Here is an 18,974-nt window from a genome sequence, read left to right as displayed (position 1 = left end):
AAACCCCCCCCCCCAAAAAAAGCTAAATGATGAAAAGCTAAATGAAGACACAGAAAAAAAGGGGAAGGAAGAGGGAGGGAAGGAAGGGGAGAGAGAGAATGAAAGAAAGAAAGAAAGAAAGAAGAGAAAAGGGGAGGGAAAGAGAGAAGGAAGCATGGAAACAAAGAGCGAAGGAAGGAAGGAAGGAAAGAGGTAGAGAAGGAAGGAATGAGAGAAGGAAAGAAAAAATACAAAGGGAGGAAAGAGGGAGCAAAGAAAGGAGGAAAAGACGGAGAGAAAGTGGGAGGGAAGGGAAGAAAGAAAGAGAGAAGGAAGGATGGAAATAAAAAGCAAAGGAAGGAAGGAAGGAAGGGAAGAGGTAGAGAAGGAAGAAAGGAAAGAGGAAGGAAAAGAAAAGGGGGGGGGTGGAAAGAATGAGGTAGAGAAGGACGGAAGGAGAGAAGGAAAGAAAAAAGGCAAGGAAGGAAAGAGGGAGTGAAGGAAGTAGGGAAAGAAGAAGGGAAAGCGGGAGGGAAGGAAAGACAGAAGGAAAGACAGAAGGAAGGATGGAAGCAAATAGGGAAGGAAGGAAGGAAGGAAGGAAGGAGGTAGAGAAGGAAGAAAGGAGAGAAAGGGGAAGGAAAAGAAAAGGGGGTGGAAAGAATGAGGTAGAGAAGGAAGGAAGGAGAGAAGGAAAGAAAAAATGGAAAGGAAGGAAAGAGGGAGTGAAGGAAGTAGGGAAAGAAGAAGAGAAAGCAGGAGGAAGGGAAAGAAGGAAAGAGAGAAGGAAGGATGGAAGCAAATAGTGAAGGAAGGAAGGAAGGAAGGAGGTAGAAAAGGAAGAAACGAGAGAAAGGGGATGGAAAAGAAAAAAGAAAAAGGAAGGAAAGAGGTAGAGAAGGAAGGAAGTAGTGAAGGAAAGAAAAAATGGAAAGGAAGGAAAGAGGGAGCAAAGAAAGGAGGAAAAGACGGAGAGAAAGTGGGAGGGAAGGAAAGAAGGAAAGAGAGAAGGAAGGATGGAAACAAGCAAAGGAAGGAAGAAAGGGAAGAGGTAGAGAAGGAAGAAAGGAGAGAAAGGGGAAGGAAAAGAAAAGGGGGGTGGAAAGAATGAGGTAGAGAAGGACGGAAGGAGAGAAGGAAAGAAAAAAGGCAAGGAAGGAAAGAGGGAGTGAAGGAAGTAGGGAAAGAAGAAGGGAAAGCGGGAGGGAAGGAAAGACAGAAGGAAAGACAGAAGGATGGATGGAAGCAAATAGGGAAGGAAGGAAGGAAGGAAGGAAGGAAGGAAGGAAGGAGGTAGAGAAGGAAGAAAGGAGAGAAAGGGGAAGGAAAAGAAAAGGGGGTGGAAAGAATGAGGTAGAGAAGGGAGGAAGGAGAGAAGGAAAGAAAAAATGGAAAGGAAGGAAAGAGGGAGTGAAGGAAGTAGGGAAAGAAGAAGAGAAAGCAGGAGGAAGGGAAAGAAGGAAAGAGAGAAGGAAGGATGGAAGCAAATAGTGAAGGAAGGAAGGAAGGAAGGAAGGAGGTAGAAAAGGAAGAAACGAGAGAAAGGGGATGGAAAAGAAAAAGAAAAAGGAAGGAAAGAGGTAGAGAAGGAAGGAAGTAGTGAAGAAAAGAAAAAATGGAAAGGAAGGAAAGAGGGAGCAAAGGAAGGAGGAAAAGAAGAAGAGAAAGCAGGAGGGAGGGAAAGAAGGAAAGAGAGAAGGAAGGATGGAAACAAAAAGCAAAGGAAGAAAGGAAGGGAAGAGGTAGAGAAGAAAGGAGAGAAAGGGGATGGAAAAGAAAAAGGGGAAGGAAAGAAAGAGGTAGAGAAGGATGGAAGGAAGGAGAGAAGGAAAGAAAAAATGGAAAGGAAGGACAGAGGGAGCGAAGGAAGTAGGGAAAGAAGAAGAGAAAGCAGGAGGGAGGGAAAGAAGGAAAGAGAAAGAAGGATGGAAGCAAAAAGCAAAGGAAGGAAGGAAGGAAGGAAGGAAGGAAAGAGGTAGAGAAGGAAGAAAGGAGAGAAAGAGGGAGGGAAAGAAAAAGGGGGAAGGAAAGAGGTAGAGAAGGAAGGAAAGAAGAAAAAGGAAGGAAGGAAGGAAGGAAGGAAGGAAGGAGCAAAAGAAGGAGGGAAAGGAAAGAAAGAGGGAGAGACGGTTGGCCACAGCAAAGCATGGTGGATACAGCTAGTACCTTAATAGTTGCTTACTTTGGGGGGCAGGGTTAAGTAAGTTTTGAGACACATACGGAATATGGTCTTTCCCCAAGTTTTGATGGTGAATCAAAGTGTCCATTGGGAAAGGCTTGGGAGACGTTTTGGCTCATACGGTGGAATACAGGATGGTCACTGTCAGATCTCATGAGCATTGATGCGTTCTCTTTTCCTTCCCGTTGCACAGAAGGTGGAAACGCCGCTCCACATGGCAGCCAGGGCTGGGCACACTGAGGTGGCCAAGTACCTCCTCCAGAACAAGGCCAAAGTCAATGCCAAAGCGAAGGTAGGCAATACTTTCTCGGGTTTGGGGGCCCCAGGCTCAGACCAGCTCACACTGGAGAACTGATGCACTTTGATTCCACTTTGACAGTCATGGCTCAGTGCTTTGGAGTCCTTGGAAGTATAGTTTGGTTATTCATTTATTTATTTATTTGGTAGTTTTGTATACCGGTCTTCTCACCTCCATTCGAGGGACTTGGGCCGGTTTCCAACATCAATATTACAGACCGTCATTAAAACATCATATTTCTAAATCATACTAAAACATTAAAACATTGAAACAATTAAAATAGCAAAAATACAATCATATGATTACAGTGGTCAGTCGTCATCAAAGTCCTTATTCGTCGTCATCCATCCATATCACAGGATCATGGCTCATTAGTTGAATGCCAATCCCCAAAGCCAGGTTTTCACCTGTTTCCTGAAGGTTAAGATTGAAGGGGCAGTTCTGATCTCCAGTGGAAAGGAGTTCCAGAGTCGAGGGGCCACCACCGAGAAGTCCCTGTCTCTCGTCCCCACCAGCCGCACCTGTGAGGCTGGTGGGATCGAGAGCCGGGCCCCTCCAGACTATCTTAGTAATCTTGATGGCTCATAGGGGAGGATACGTTCAGACAGGTAAATTGGGCCGGAGTCGTTAGTGGTTAGACAGCAGTGCTCTTTGGTAGAGAAAGCAAAACCCCATGTAAGATTATGATTCCCATCATTCTGTGGCATTGAGTGAAAGTGGAGTGAAACTGCATCAATTTACAGTATAGTATGAGGACATTGCAGGACTGTAGAGCAGGCATGGGCAAACTTGGGCCCTCCCTCCAGGTGCCAGTAGGCTGTTAGGAATTGTGGGAGTTCAAGTCCAAAACACCAGGAGGGAGGGCCCAAGTTTGCCCATGCCTGCTTTACTAGCTGAGCATCCCTCAGTCAAGTCAGCCAAGAGCAGGCGTTTGGATATTGACTTCCATAATCTCACTCTTGCAGTAAAGACAGCTTGTTCCCCTACCATGTCATTGATTCCATGCGAGGACTGAAGTTTGCCCATGCCTAATGTAGAACTTGATACTGAAAAGAAAATTCAGCATCTTTCATTTTTTTATATATTGCCTTGCAAAATCTACATTTCTAATCGTCATCTTTGCAAAGGAAAGAAAAGGAATACCCAGCCCAACTCCATTATGCCATGCGGAAGCGTGCTAGGCCCATAACCAGATTGTCAGAGTCAGACGAAGCCCAGCGGAAGGAATGCTAGATCAGCAGACACTGAGTTGTAAAATAAGGACTCTGCAGGCTTTGAGTTACAAAAGAAACTAAGTTTACTAAGCACATTCAACAGACACGTCTTACTACAGCGAGCTACAATTCAGGAACTAGTCAAAACGAAAGCCTCGTCACATCTGCTTATCTTTTCTTGCTGAGACAGGCTACTCCCTTCTGTTCCCAGCAAGACCAAACTTATCTTACTTTTCTCAAGGTCACATAATCACAGCCTCATGGAATAAACATTCTGCACAGCATTTCTAATTCACAGTGGCATCCATATTTGCAATTCATAGAAGCACATTTAAAAGACATACATAACTCAATTAATCCTGACAGAATGCACAACCAAAGCACTTCAGCCTCTGTTGAAAACCCCATCCTACTCCTAGGAAACCTATTCCATTGTCAGACACCATTTACCATCAGGAAGTTCTTCCTAATGTTTAAGTGGAATCTCTTTTCCTGTGGTTTTGGCCCATTGCACCATTGTGTCCTAGTCTCTGGAGCACCGGAAGACAATCTTGCTCCCTCCTCCATATGACATCCTTTGAAGTCATGTGCAAAGTACCCAATTCATCTTCCATGGGCCAGTGTTTCTCAACCTGTGGGTCGGGACCCTTGGGGGGTTCGGAATGGGGGTTTCAGTGAGGTCCCCAAAGACCATCAGAAAACACATATTTCCGATGTCTTAGGAACCCTTTGGGCAGAGAAGGCTGAGGATCTCTCCAACTGTCCTTCTATTCCTTTTAAGTGTTGGTGAACTATAACTCCCTGAATTAAAAAACAGCCCCCCAACCCCACAAGTATTCAATGTTGGCCATGTAGGTAGTGTGCCAAGTGTGGTGCAGATCCACTGTGGGCTGGGTTCAGAGTGCTCTTTGATTGTAGGTGAACTATATATCCCAGCAGCTACAATTCCCAAATGTCAAGGTTTATTTTTCCCAAACTCCACCAGTGTTCACATTTGGGCATATTGAGTATGTGTGCCAAGTTTGGTCCAGAACCATCATTGTTTGGTGCTCTCTGGATGGAGGTGAACTACAATGCCCACCCAACCCTTCCAGTATTTTCTGTTGGTCATGGGAGTTCTGTGTGCCAAGATTGGTTCAATTCCATCGATGGTGAGGTTCAGAATGCTCTTTGTTTGTAGGTGAACTATAAATCCCAGCAATTACAACTCCCAAATGACGAAACTATCCCCCCCCCCCCAACCCTACCAGTATTCAAATTTGGATGTATCAGGTATTCGTGCCCAACTCGTTAAATGGACGAACCCAGAGAGTGATTCTCCCCAAGGCTTCCTCCTCTTTATCCTGGAAAGAAGTGACAAGTGGAGTGCCATCCGCAGGGTTCCGTCCTGGGCCCGGTCCTGTTCAGGATCTTTATTGATGACTTAGAGGAAGGGTTAGAAGGCAGGACCATCAAGTTTGCAGATGACACCAAATTGGGAGGGATAGCCAGTACTCCAGAGGACAGGAGCAGGATTCACAACGATCTTGACAGATTAGAGAGATGATGGGCCAAAATTAACAAAATGAAGCTCAACAGGGACAAAGGCAAGATACTCCACTTTGGCAGAAAAAACAAAATGCAAAAATACAGAATGGGGGACAATGCCTGGCTTGAGAGCAGGACGTGTGAAAAAGATCTTGGAGTCCTCGTGGACAACAAGTTGAACATGAGCCAGGAATGTGATGTGGTGGCAAAAAAAGCCAATGGGATTTTGGCCTGCATCAATAGGAGCATAGCGTGTAGGTCCAGGTAAGTCATGCTCCCCATGCTCTATTCCGCTTTGGTCAGACCACACCTGGAATATTGTGTCCAATTCTGGGCACCACAATTCAAGAGAGATATTGACAAGCTGGAATGTGTCCAGAGGAGGGCGACTCAAATGATCAAGGGTCTGGAGAACAAGCCCTATGAGGAGTGGCTTAAGGAGCTGGCCATGTTTAGCCTGAAGAAGAGAAGGCTGAGAGGAGATATGATGAGGGCCATGTATAAATATGTGAGAGAAAGCCACAGGGAGGAGGAGGGAGCAAGCTTGTTTTCTGCTTCCCTGGAGACTAGGACGCAATGGAACAATGGCTTCAAACTACAAGAGAGGAGATTCCATCTGAACCTGAGGAAGAACTTTCTGACTGTGAGAGCCGTTCAGAAGTGGAAATCTCTGCCCCGGAGTGTGGTGGAGGCTCCTTCTTTGGAAGCTTTTAAGCAGAGGCTGGATGGCCATCTGTCAGGGGTGCTCTGAATGCAATATTCCTGCTTCTTGGCAGAATGGGGTTGGACTGGATGATGGCCCATGAGGTCTCTTCCAACTCTTTGATTCTATGTGTGATGATGTGTATTTTTATTCCTATGTTTATGTGTTGTTTAAACAGTAGTTAATAAATGGTAAGTATGTAGGATTATATTTTGTTAGAGATGGTGGCTGGTTTGGCTTGAGCTGAGTTGCCATAGCAATGGGGGTGGAGCCAACTGTCACTTAACTGCACATCTGTTTGAAATAGGCAGTCTGTGACCGGTAGAGTTACAGAGAAGACTGAAATCTCTGGTGGAGATTCAAGGAGACTAATTTGTGACCAAAAGGGTTACAGGAAAGGACCCGGTAGTGGTAGAGCTACAGGGGGTGATTGATTCTTGGTTAAGAATCAAGGTTTGGCTGGGAGCCAGTTCTGTTAAATAAGCCTTTTAGCTTATTTGTTTTATTAGGACAGTTGTCCAGGAAAGATACATTTGCTTGAGGAAATCTCTTAAAATCTGTACCTAAAGATACTCATGAAACCTTACTATTGTAACCAACTAAGTTTGTGCTTCAAATGAAGAAACATTGAATCGGTTATATTCTAATAAAACGTGTTACTGTTCTTTTTACAAACCTTGCCTATTAGGCCTGGGTAACAACGCAAAAATTTGTTTCTAAAATCGATTTGTATTTGGGGGGTTTTTTTGTTTCGATATTTAAAATAATTACAAAATTTTCCCTTAAAAAAGTTCGGTATTTACGAAATTTCGTTAATATTTACAAAACATTTTGTAAAGATGGCGCCCTTTTTTTTCAATATTTTTTCAATATTTTTTCAATATTTTTTCAATATTTTTTCAATATTTTTTCAATATTTTTTCAATATTTTTTCAATATTTTTTAATTTTATTATTAATTTAGTAGAATAGGGAGGAGAAATTATTATTAAGTAGGGAAGGCAGGCACTCACTCTGGCGGGCCCTCAAGCGCTGCCGCCAAGTCGGGCCCGGCTCCTCCGAAGCAATGCGAAATTGGGAGAAGGGCTCCCCAAAGGCCATCTAGCCCAGCCCTCCGCTAAGGAATTGGGAGAACGAAGCACAGCCCTCCGCTAAGGAATTGGGAGAACGAAGCACACCCACCGCAAAGGTGAGGAAGGAGGGACGGGCCGCGTTCCCGCTGAGGGTCGCTCGCCCTCTCGCTCGCTTGCTCAGCCGGCGCCTTCCCCGCCCTCTCCTCCTCGGGAGAACGAAGCGACGGGCCGCCTTGCTCAGCCGGCGCCTTCCCCGCCCTCTCCTCCTCGGGAGAACGAAGCGACGGGCCGTCTTGCTCAGCCGGCGCCTTCCCCGCCCTCTCCTCCTCAGGAGAACGAAGCGACGGGCCGCCTTGCTCAGCCGGCGCCTTCCCCGCCCTCTCCTCCTCCTCCTCCTCCTCCTCCTCTTTCAGGCTCTGACTGGCAGAAGAGAGAGAGGAGAGCTCCCAGCAAGCATCTCGCCAAACCATCTTACGTATTTCCGAGATGGACGGAAATACAAATTTTTTTGGCGCATGCCGTTTCAATATTTAAAAACACTTCCGGGTTTAAAAATAAGTTTTGTAATCGTTTTGTAATTGCTAAAATTAACGAATATTTAACGAATTACAAAATTAACGAATGAAACCGCCCAGGCCTATTGCCTATGTTACTTTGACTTCTAAGCCAAACAGCCTACAAAAGAAGAAAGGTCAAATCAAGAACCAAATTAGAGCTACGCTATCAAATAAATAAATACTTCTGTAAATAATAGTCCCTTTATAAACCAGCTCCTAAGCTGATATTGATCATTGCCCGGCTTTCCTCGCAAATTGGTGGCAGTAATTTTACGCTTCTTCACACTATGATTCTGTGACCCAGTGAATGAAAATAAATCCTGCATCTCAGATGCGATTCATAACAGAAGCAAAATTACAGTTATGAAGTAGCAATGAAAATAACGTTATGGCTGGGGGGCCACCACAGGATGAGGAACTGTATTAAGGGGTCGCGGCATTAGGAAGGCTGAGAACCACTGACTTAGATGAACATTGTTTGCATTGGACTAGGCCTGCAATGTGCCTGAGATGGTGAAGCCTGTGCGATCAATGCAAGATTGTTCTCCAAATGGGAGCTTGTGGCAAGGAGCGTAATAGCAGAGCCTTGTCTTGCCTTCTCCTCCGCAGGACGACCAGACTCCTCTCCACTGTGCGGCACGCCTCGGGCATTGCAGCATGGTCAAGCTCCTCCTGGAGAGTGGCGCCGATCCCAACCTCTCCACGACCGCGGGACACACGCCGCTGCACATCACGGCCCGCGAGGGACACCTGGACTGTGCCTGCGCCCTCCTGGAGAAGGAGGCTTCCCAGACAGTCATGACCAAGGTAGGGAAAGCAGGGAACTGGCTCAGGATCCCTCCTGTCCCCCTGACCCTGTGATTTCACTCACGGTGGGTCATTCCAAACGTGTCTCTTTCGGCACCGGAGGGGCAGGGCATAGGCAATCATAACTGCATGGACTTGAGTCTCGTGTGCCATTGAATCTCATGCACACCTCCATTTTCGAAACCGTGAAAAGCTCCAGCAGACAAGAGTCCTTTGTCCCACCCTGGTCGTTCCACAGATATATAAACCCTTTTTCCTACTTCCAACTGATCTCACTACCTCTGAGGATGCTTGCCATAGATGCAGGCGAAACGTCAGGAAAAAATGCCTCTAGACTATGACCATATAGCCCGAAAAAACCTACAACAACCCAAAAAAAGAATTGTATTGTCGAATGCTTTCATGGCCGGAATCACTGGGTTCTTGTGGATTTTTTCTGGCTATATGGCCATGGTCTAGAGGCATTCTCTTCTGACATTTTGCCTGCATCTATGGCAAGCATCCTCAGAGGTAGTGAGGTCTGTTGGAACTAGGAAAAAGGTTTCATATATCTGTGGAATGACCAGGGTGGGACAAAGGACTCTTGTCCCCTGGAGCTAGGTGTGAATGTTTCAACTGACCACCTTGATTAGCATTTGATGGCCTGGCAGTGCCTGGAGCCATCTTTTGTTGAGAGGTAATTAGATGTCCTTGTTTGTTTCCTCTCTGGGGCTCGGAGCGGCTTACAAGAACAGGCAAAAATCTAACACAATTTAAAAACAATAAAGATATGAAGTAGCATTAACAATGGGTTGTGGTACATTTTCCGGGCTATATGGCCATGTTCTAGAGGCATTCTCTCCTGACATTTTGCCTGCATCTATGGCAAGCATCCTCAGAGGTAGTGAGGTCTGGTGGAACTAGGAAAACGGGGTTTATATATCTGTGGAATGACGAGGGTGGGACAGAGGACTCTTGTCTGCTGGAGCTAGGTGTGAATGTTTCAAATGACCCCCTTGATTAGCATATAATGGCCTGACAGTGCCTGGAGCAATCTTTTTGTTGAGAGGTGATTAGATATCCTTGTTTGTTTCCTCTCTGGGGCTCGGAGCGGCTTACAAGAATAGGCTAAAATCTAACACAATTTAAAAACACTAAAGATATGAAGTAGCATTAACAATGGGTTGTGGTACGTTTTCCGGGCTATATGGCCATGTTCTAGAGGCATTCTCTCCTGACGTTTCGCCTGCATCTATGGCAAGCATCCTCAGAGGTACAACAGCACAACAACAGAGAGGAAACAAACAAGGACATCTAATCACCTCTCAACAAAAGATTGCTCCAGGCACAGTCAGGCCATTGTATGCTAATCAAGGTGGTCAGTTGGAATATTCACACCTAGCTCCAGCAGACAAGAGTCCTTTGTCCCACCCTGGTCATTCCACAGATATATAAACCCTTTTTCCAAGTTCCAACAGACCTCACTACCTTTGAGGATGCTTGCCATAGATACAGGCGAAATGTCAGGAGAGAATGCCTCTAGAACATGGCCATATAGCACGAAAAAATCCTACAACAACCCAGTGATTCCGGCCATGAAAGCTTTCGACAATACATTATGTTTTACATTGTACTATAACATTATACTGTAATATTATTAGTAATATTACATTTAATATAAAATATATAATTATTATATTATATTATTATTAGTAGTAGTATATTGTATTACATTATAATATTATCACTATTATATGTATATTATATTATATGTATATTCTATTCTATTCTATTATAATGTATATACATATAATAGTGATATCCTTCATTCCAATTTGATCACGAATTCATGCAGGAGAAGCAAACAATTCCCGAAGGAACACTCTTTCTTTCCCTCTCTGTCTTGGGCATTCTCTTTCCCATCTTCCCAAATCCTCCTGACGCCGGGCTCTGACGCTCTCTCTTTCTCCCCAGAAAGGATTTACCCCTCTTCACGTGGCTTCCAAATATGGGAAAGTGGACGTGGCTGAAGTGCTGCTGGAGCATAATGCCCAGCCCAATGCGGCCGGGAAGGTGTGTACATCTTGCCTTTCGGTGGTTTATGGAAGCAGGGGAAGCGCATTCAGGAGGGCATTGGACATTGCATCCTTTAAGACCCTGGCGTACCGTTAAAATGAAGTTCAACAGTTCAACAAAATGAAGTTCAACAGGGACAAATGCAAGATACTCCACTTAGGCAGAAAAAACGAAATGCAAAGAGACAGAATGGGGATGATGCCTGGCTAGAGAGCAGCACGTGTGAAAAGATCTTGGAGTCCTCGTGGACAACAAGTTAAACATGAGCCAACAATGGGATGTGGCGGCAAAAAAGCCAATAGGATTTTGGCCTGCATCAATAGGAACCTAGTGTCTAGATCTAGGGAAGTCATGCTCCCCATGCTCTATTCCACCTTGGTTAGACCACATCTGGAATATTGTGTCCAATTCTGGGCACCACAATTGAGAGATATTGATAAGCTGGAATGTGTCCAGAGGAGGGCGACTCAAATGATCAAGGGTCTGGAGAACAAGCCCTATGAGGAGCGGCTTAAGGAGCTGGGCATGTTTAGCCTGAAGAAGAGAAGGATGAGAGGAGATATGATAGCCATGCATAACTTACTTACTTACTTACTTACTTACTTACTTACTTAGGCGATCCCTCATTGGACGAGTAAGATGGTCTTCCATTATGTGTTTCCTTGTGGGTTCGTAGGTGGCTGTGGAGCCCTATTCTTGACCCGCATCTTCTCCCACAGTGAGGGCATTGGTTTCCAGGTGGAAGGTGGTCCCAGTCGGGGTTGGCTTGATGCCCCTTCCTCCTGGCACATTTCTCTCTTTCGCCCTCCACTTGTGCCTCCTCAAAATTTGTAGCACTGCTGGTCACAGCTGACCTCCAGCTGGAGCGCTCAAGGGCCAGGGCTTCCCAGTTCTCAGTGCCTATGTCAGAGATTTTAAGGTTGGCTTTGAGCCCATCTTTAAATCTCTTTTCCTGTCCACCAACATTCCATGCATAAATATGTGAGGGGAAGCCACAGGGAGGAGGGAGCAAGCTTGTTTACTGCTTCCATGGAGATTAGGACGAGGAACAATGGCTTCAAACTACAAGAGAGGAGATTCCATCTGAACACGAGGAAGAACTTCCTGACTAAGAGAGCCGTTCAGCAGTGGAACTCTCTGCCTTGGAGTGTGGTGGAGGCTCCTTCTTTGGAAGCTTTTAAACAGAGGCTGGATGGCCATCTGTCAGGGGTGATTTGAATGCAATATTCCTGATTCTTGGCAGAATGGGGTTGGACTGGATGGCCCAGGAGCTCTCTTCCAACTCTAGGATTCTATGATTCTAAGTGGAAAGAGTCTGCCCTATAATAGAGGGCCGGATTATAATTTGAAAAAAGCAAATTGCACATATCTTATTTGTAGTGCAAAAACCACTTTAAAACAATACAATAATTAAAAAGAACAATTTTAACAAATATAAACTTATTAGTATTTCAATGGGGCCTGGTTTTGGCTGCTGAGATAGGATTGTTGTTGTTGTGTGCTTTCAAGTCGTTTCAGACTTAGGTTGTGGTCTGGGCACCACAATGGAAGAGAGATGTTGACAAGCTCTTCAATTGTGTAGTCGCCGTCCAGAGGAGGGCGACTAAAATGATCAAGGGTCTGGAGAACAAGCCCTATGAGGAGCGGCTGAAAGAGCTGGGCATGTTTAGCCTGAAGAGGAGAAGGCTGAGAGGGGAAATGATAGCCATGTATAAATATGTGAGAGGAAGCCACAGGGAGGAGGAGGGAGCAAGCTTGTTTTCTGCTTCCTCGGAGACTAGGACACGAAACAATGGCTTCAAACTACAAGAGAGGAGATTCCATCTGAACATGAGGAAGAACTTCCTGACTTCCTGAGAGCCGTTCAGCAGTGGAACTCTCTGCCCCGGAGTGTGGTGGAGGCTCCTTCTTTGGAAGCTTTGAAACAGAGGCTGGATGGCCATCTGTCAGGGGGATTTGAATGCAATATTCCTGCTTCTTGGCAGAATGGGGTTGGACTGGATGGCCCACGAGGTCCCTTCCAACTCTTTGATTCTATGATTCTAGGTCAGTCTCAAGGCCAAACAGGGCATAGGGTTACAGCCTGTGTTGGATGGGGTCGCACTCCCCCTGAAGATGCAGGTTCGCAGCTTGGGTGTGACCCTGGACTCATCGCTGAGCCTGGAACCACAGGTTTCGGCGGTGACCAGGGGAGCATTTGCACAGCTAAAGCTTGTGCGCCAGCTGCGCCTGTACCTTGGGAAGTCTGACTTGGCCACGGTAGTCCACACTCTGGTTACATCCCACCTAGACTACTGCAACGCTCTCTATGTGGGGTTGCTTTTGAAGACAGCTCAGAAGCTTCAACTAGTCCAACGCTCGGCAGCCATGATTCTAACAGGAGCGGGACGCAGGGAGCATACAACCCCCCTGTTGCGCCAACTCCACTGGCTGCCGACTTGCTACCGGGCTCAATTCAAAGTGCTGGTGTTGACCTTTAAAGCCCTAAACGGTTCCGGCCCAAGCTACCTATCCGACCGCATCTCTGCCTATGAACCCACCAGGACTTTGAGATCTTCCGGGGAGGCCCTGCTCTCGATCCCGCCAGCTTCACAAGCACGGCTGGCGGGGACGAGAGACAGGGCCTTCTCGGTGGTGGCTCCCCGGCTGTGGAACGCCCTTCCCACAGATATTAGATTAGCACCATCTCTAATGGTTTTCCGCAAAAAAGTAAAGACCTGGTTATTTGCGCAGGCGTTCGAATAATTAGTGCAAAGACTGGTAATGACATAGGAATGGAACAATGGATGACGAACCTGGATCATGTTTTTAGTGACGAGACACTAGTGGATGGTTTCATAGTAATTGTGTATTAATTGTGTATTAGATTAGGTTATTATCTGTTTTGTGTTGGTGTTTGTATTCTGCTGTGTCCTGTGTCTTGTGAACCGCTGTGAGTCGCCTTCGGGCTGAGAACAGCGGTATAGAAGCAAAGTAAATAAATAAATATGAAAATGGGTGGTCTTGGCAGTAGAAACAAGTTTGTGCTTGTTTCTACATGGATGCATTGAGGGAGGGATAAGACTTCCCTTTGGCCCTCTGATTCCCTTCTCCGGTGTTTCTCTCTCTGCAGAACGGCCTCACGCCGCTCCACGTGGCTGTGCATCACAACAACCTGGACATTGTGAAAGTGCTGCTGCCCAAAGGCGCCTCCCCGCACAGCGTGGCCTGGGTAAGGCTAAGGAAATACCCCATAGAATGCATAGGTGGGCAAACAGGGGCATCTGTGCAGAGGGGTGCCCTGTGCTGGGACTTTTGGAAAATGTATATCCCCGTAATATTTTGGAGATGTTATGATCTTTGGAAAGGTATGACCTTGTTCGACGTCACAAACTTTTAAAAAATGATGCCACGATCTTTAGGTAAAAGGCATGACCTGTTGGAGTCATAACCTTTTGGGGAAAAATTGCATTCACAAGCGTTCATGCAAGGCAACTAGGTTTCTCAACTGTTAGACTGATGTACCTCAGTATGTATTTGAACTGCTAGGGGTAAAGATATGCCAATGCATATGTGTGTGTGTGTGTGTGTGTATTCACTTCACTTAGGCGATCCCTTGTTTTCCGAGGAGGATTGTCTTCCAGTGTTCTTGTGGGTCCGTATGTGGCTGTGGAGCCCTATTCTTGCTCTGCATCTTCTTCTGCAGTGAGGGCATTGGTTTCCAGGTGGAAGGCGGTCTCGGTCAGGGTTGGCTTGATGCGCCTTCCTCTTGGCACGCTTCTCCCTTTCGCCCTCCATTTGTGCCTCTTCAAATTCTGCAGCACTGCTGGTCACAGCTGACCTCCAGCTGGAGCAGTCAAGGGCCAGAGCTTCCCAGTTCTCAGTGTCTATGCCAGAGTTTTTAAGGTTGGCTTTGAGCCCATCTTTCAATCTCTTTTCCTGTCCACCAACATTCTGTTTTCTGATCTTGAGTTCGGAGTAGAACAGGGGCGGCTCAACCCATTACGCAAAGTAAGCATTCGCAGTATAGCTGATTTTGCCCAGGGGCGCTCTTGAGGCGCTCTTGGGGGAAAATAGACCTTGACATATGCAAGTTGTAGTTACTGGGATGTATAGTTCACCTACAATCAAAGAGCATTCTGAACTTTACCAATGATGGAATTGAACCAAATATGGCACACAGAACTCCCATGATGAACAGAAAATATATATCAGTGATTGGTTGGGGGTGGGGGGGCGCCAAAATACTGTTTGCTTACCATTGAAAATTACCTAAGGCCGCCTCTGGAGTAGAACAACTACTTTGGGAGACGGTGGTCAGACGTATGTGTATTCAGCAGAGTTTCAGAACTGTTCTTTTTAGTTGCCCCAAAACATCTATTCTCCCTTAAAATCTCTTGGTTTGAATCAGTGTTTCTCAACCTGGGGGTCGGGACCCCTGGGAGGGCCATAAGGGGGCTTCAGAGGGGTCACCAAAGACCATCAGAAAACATCTATTTCTGATGGTCTTAGGAACCACTTTGGCAGAGAAGGATGAAGATCTCTCCGCCTGTCCTTCCCTTCCTTTTTGGAAACAGAAGGTGAATCCTCCCACCAACACCCTCCTCTGGGGTGATTGGCTGGGCTCTCAACCAAGGGAGGGCTGTTTCTGAGACTCCTAGCAAGGAGGAGAGAACAGGCATCTGATTCCATCTGAACATGAGGAAGAACTTCCTGACTATGAGAGCCGTTCAGCAGTGGAACTCTCTGCCCTGGAGTGTGGTGGAGGCTCCTTCTTTGGAGGCTTTCAAACAGAGGCTGGATGGCCATCTGTCGGGGGTGCTTTGAATGCAATATTCCTGCTTCTTGGCAGAATGGGGTTGGACTGAATGATGGCCCAGGAGGTCTCTTCCAACTCTTTGATTCTAGGATTCTATGGAGGGAGGGCTTTTAGTGTCTCCTGAGCTGTGGGAGCTGTAGCTCTTTATGGAAGCAGGGTAGGCTTGGGCAATCCATGGTTCTAAATGGTTCTAAAGTACTTACAAAACTAAAGTTCTGGTGGTGAAAATTTCAGAACTCTAACAAAACTTTCCAAATTTAATTATTATTTCACTATTGGTGATTTTAATGACAGAACCAATTAGGAACTGCCATTTATTATGAAATTTTGAGAGTTTTGTTAGAGTTCTGAAATTTTCACCACCAGAACTTTAGTTTTGTAAGTACTTTACCTGGCCACTCCTAATGAGTTCAAGTCCCCAGGGCCAGATCAACTACACCCCAGAGTATTGAAGGAACTAGCGGAAGTCATTTCGGAACCATTGGCAACCATCTTTGAAAGTTCTTGGAGAACGGGAGAAGTTCCAGCAGATTGGAGGAGGGCCAATGTGGTCCCAATCTTCAAGAAGGGAAAAAAGGATGACCCAAACAACTACCGTCCGGTCAGCCTCACGTCGATAGATTCTGGAAAAGATTGTGAAGGAAGCGGTCTGCAAACACTTAGAAACAAATGCAGTCATCGCTAATAGTCAACATGGATTTATCAAAAACAAGTCATGCCAGACTCATCTGATCTCTTTCTTCGATAGAGCTACAAGCTGGGTAGATGCGGGGAATGCCGTGGATGTAGCGTACCTGGATTTCAGGGAGGTCTTCTTTGACAAGGTCCCACATGACCTTCTGGCAAGGAAACTAGTCCAATGTGGGCGAGGCAAAACTACGGTGAGGTGGATCTGTAATTGGTTAAGTGGACGAACACAGAGAGTGCTCACTAATGCTTCCTCTTCATCTTGGAAAGAAGTGACGAGCGGAGTGCCGCAGGGTTCCGTCCTGGGCCCGGTCCTGTTCAACATCTTTATTAATGACTTAGATGAAGGGCTAGAAGGCAGGATCATCAAGTTTGCAGACGACACCAAATTGGGAGGGAGAGCCAATAGTCCAGAGGACAGGAGCAGAATTCAAAACGATCTTGACAGATTAGAGAGATGGGCCAAAACTAACAAAATGAAGTTCAACAGTGACAAATGCAAGATACTCCACTTTGGCAGAAAAAATGAAATACAAAGAGACAGAATGGGGGACAATGCCTGGCTCGAGAGCAGTATGTGTGAAAAAGATCTTGGAGTCCTCGTGGACAACAAGTTAAACATGAGCCAACAATGTGATGTGGCGGCAAAAAAAGCCAATGGGATTTTGGCCTGCATCAATAGGAGCATAGTGTCTAGATCTAAGGAAGTCATGCTCCCCATGCTCTATTCTGCTTTGGTTAGACCACATCTGGAATATTGTGTCCAATTCTGGGCACCACAATTCAAGAGAGATATTGACAAGCTGGAATGTGTCCAGAGGAGGGCGACTAAAATGATCAAGGGTCTGGAGAACAAGCCCTATGAGGAGCAGCTTAAGGAGCTGGCCATGTTTAGCCTGAAGAAGAGAAGGATGAGAGGAGATATGATGAGGGCCATGTATAAATATGTGAGAGGAAGCCACAGGGAGGAGGGAGCAAGCTTGTTTTCTGCTTCCTTGGAGACTAGGACACAGAACAATGGCTTCAAACTACAAGAGAGGAGATTCCATCTGAACATGAGGAAAAACTTCCTGACTGTGAGAGCCGTTCAGCAGTGGAACTCTCTGCCCCGGAGTGTGGTGGAGGCTCCTTCTTTGGAAGCTTTTAAACAGAGGCTGGATGGCCATCTGTCAGGGGTGATTTGAATGCAATATTCCTGCTTCTTGGCAGAATGGGGTTGGACTGGATGGCCCATGAGGTCTCTTCCAACTCTTTGATTCTATGATTCTATGGATTGCCCAAGCCTAAGCAGGAGCTTGTCTGTGTAAGTAGAAAACCCCAGCCACACACAGAGAGAGACCCCAGACACACACACACACACACACACACACATACAGATTTTCACTTTTATTATGTGTCTAGATTTTCTCCAAAGCAAGAGCTCCTTAAGGTTGGTGGGCTGCCTGGCTTTCCGCAAATGTAATCCGCAGGCCAGGGGAAGGACTTTTAACCGATGGGTACTCTTTCTCTTCTATTGTGTTTTTAATTATACGTTTAATCTGCTCTACGTTGCATTGGCTTTGTTTGATTTTATCTCCCTTAATTGTCTCCGATGCCATCTGTCAAATCAGGGCTTGGCACTAATCGGGTAGCTGAGATAAAGGAAGCTGGATGAGGACTCCCAACAGTGAGAAACAGTTTTGGATTAGATACAGTGTTTCTCAGCCTTCCTAATATTGCGACCTCTTAACACAATTCCTCATGTTGTGGTGACCCCCAACCATAACATTATTTTCGTTGCTACTTCATAACTGTACTTTTGCTACTGTTATGAATCGTCATGTAAATATTTGACATGCAGGATATATTTTCATTCACTGGACCAAACTTGGCACAAATACCCGATACCAGTACATTTGAATACTGGTGAGGTTGATTTTGTCATTTAGGAGTTGTAGTTGCTAGGATTTATAGTTCACCTACAATCAAAGAGCATGCTGAACTCCACCACAATGGAACTGAACCAAACTTGGCACACAGAAATCCCATAACAAACAGAAAATACTGGAAGCATTTGATGGACCTTGATCTTGAGTTTTGGAGTTGTTTTGTCATTTAAGAATTGTAGTTGCTGGGATTTATAGTTCACCTACAATCAAAGAGCATACTGAACTCCACCACAATGGAATTGAACCAAACTAGGCACACAGAACTCCCATGACCAACAGAAAATTCTGGAAGGGTTTGATGGGCATTGACCTTGAGTTTTGGAGTTGTTTTCTCATTTAAGAACTGTAGTTGCTGGGATTTATAGTTCACCTACAATCAAAGAGCATTCTGAACTCCACCACAATGGAACTGAACCAAACTTGGCACACAGAACTCCCAAAGACCAAGAGAAAATACTGGTAGGGTTTGATGGGCATTGACCTTGAGTTTTGGAGTTGTAGTTCACCCACATCCAGAGAGCACTGTGGACTCAAACAATGACGGGTCTGGACCAAACTTGACATCAATCCTCAATGTGGCCAAATGTGTACACTGGTAGTGGAGTTTGGGGAAAACATATCGTGACATTTGGGTTTGATGGGCATTGACCTTGAGTTTTGGAGCTGTAGTTCATGTTTCGCGGGCATATAGCAGGGTTGGGAGGATAATAGCTTTATAAACAAGCCCTTGGTCTCCCTACCGATGTCCCGGTCCTCAAACACTCTCTGCTTCATTTGGAAAAATGCTGCACTCGCAGAGCTCAGGCGGTGTTGTATTTCGGTGTTGATGTTGACTTTGGTGGAGAGGTGGCTGCCAAGGGAGCGGAAATTAGAAAATGATGGCACAGCTGGCTAGGAGTCAACTGCATTAAGATTAAGATCAAGTTCGAAGCCAGCCTGTGTTGGAGTGAGCTCTTGACCAAAATTGTGTAGCTTGTTGTTGACCTTTGCAGCCCGAAAGACAGTTGCATCTGTCAAGTAGGAAAATTAGGTACCATTTTGAGGAGAGGCTAATTTAACTGATTTACGAGGCCATAAAAATCTCCAGGAAATATGCAAAGAATGAGGAAGCAACAGCTCCTCTGGTGGCCAGAAACTGGAGTGTTAATAGCCTTTGAGTGTCTGTCTATA

At 45.7% G+C, this 18,974-nt stretch overlaps 1 protein-coding gene across 12 annotated transcripts in view; it reads left to right on the top strand.

Moving 5' to 3' along the window:
- Positions 1 to 18,974, top strand: part of ANK1 (ankyrin 1) — a 324,523-nt gene that overhangs the window by 205,606 nt on the left and 99,943 nt on the right. For all 12 annotated transcript variants that reach the window (XM_067470656.1, XM_067470654.1, XM_067470650.1 and 9 more), the window contains 4 exons: positions 2,352 to 2,450; positions 8,139 to 8,336; positions 10,290 to 10,388; positions 13,504 to 13,602. In XM_067470656.1, the coding sequence (XP_067326757.1) occupies positions 2,352 to 2,450; positions 8,139 to 8,336; positions 10,290 to 10,388; positions 13,504 to 13,602 (495 nt within the window). The remainder of the gene's footprint in view (positions 1 to 2,351; positions 2,451 to 8,138; positions 8,337 to 10,289; positions 10,389 to 13,503; positions 13,603 to 18,974) is intronic.

This window comes from Anolis sagrei, chromosome 7 (genome assembly GCF_037176765.1).
Source record: "Anolis sagrei isolate rAnoSag1 chromosome 7, rAnoSag1.mat, whole genome shotgun sequence".
Lineage (NCBI taxonomy): Eukaryota > Metazoa > Chordata > Lepidosauria > Squamata > Dactyloidae > Anolis > Anolis sagrei.
Note: the sequence above shows the minus strand (reverse complement) of the source record. Positions and strands in the feature narration are given on the sequence as shown.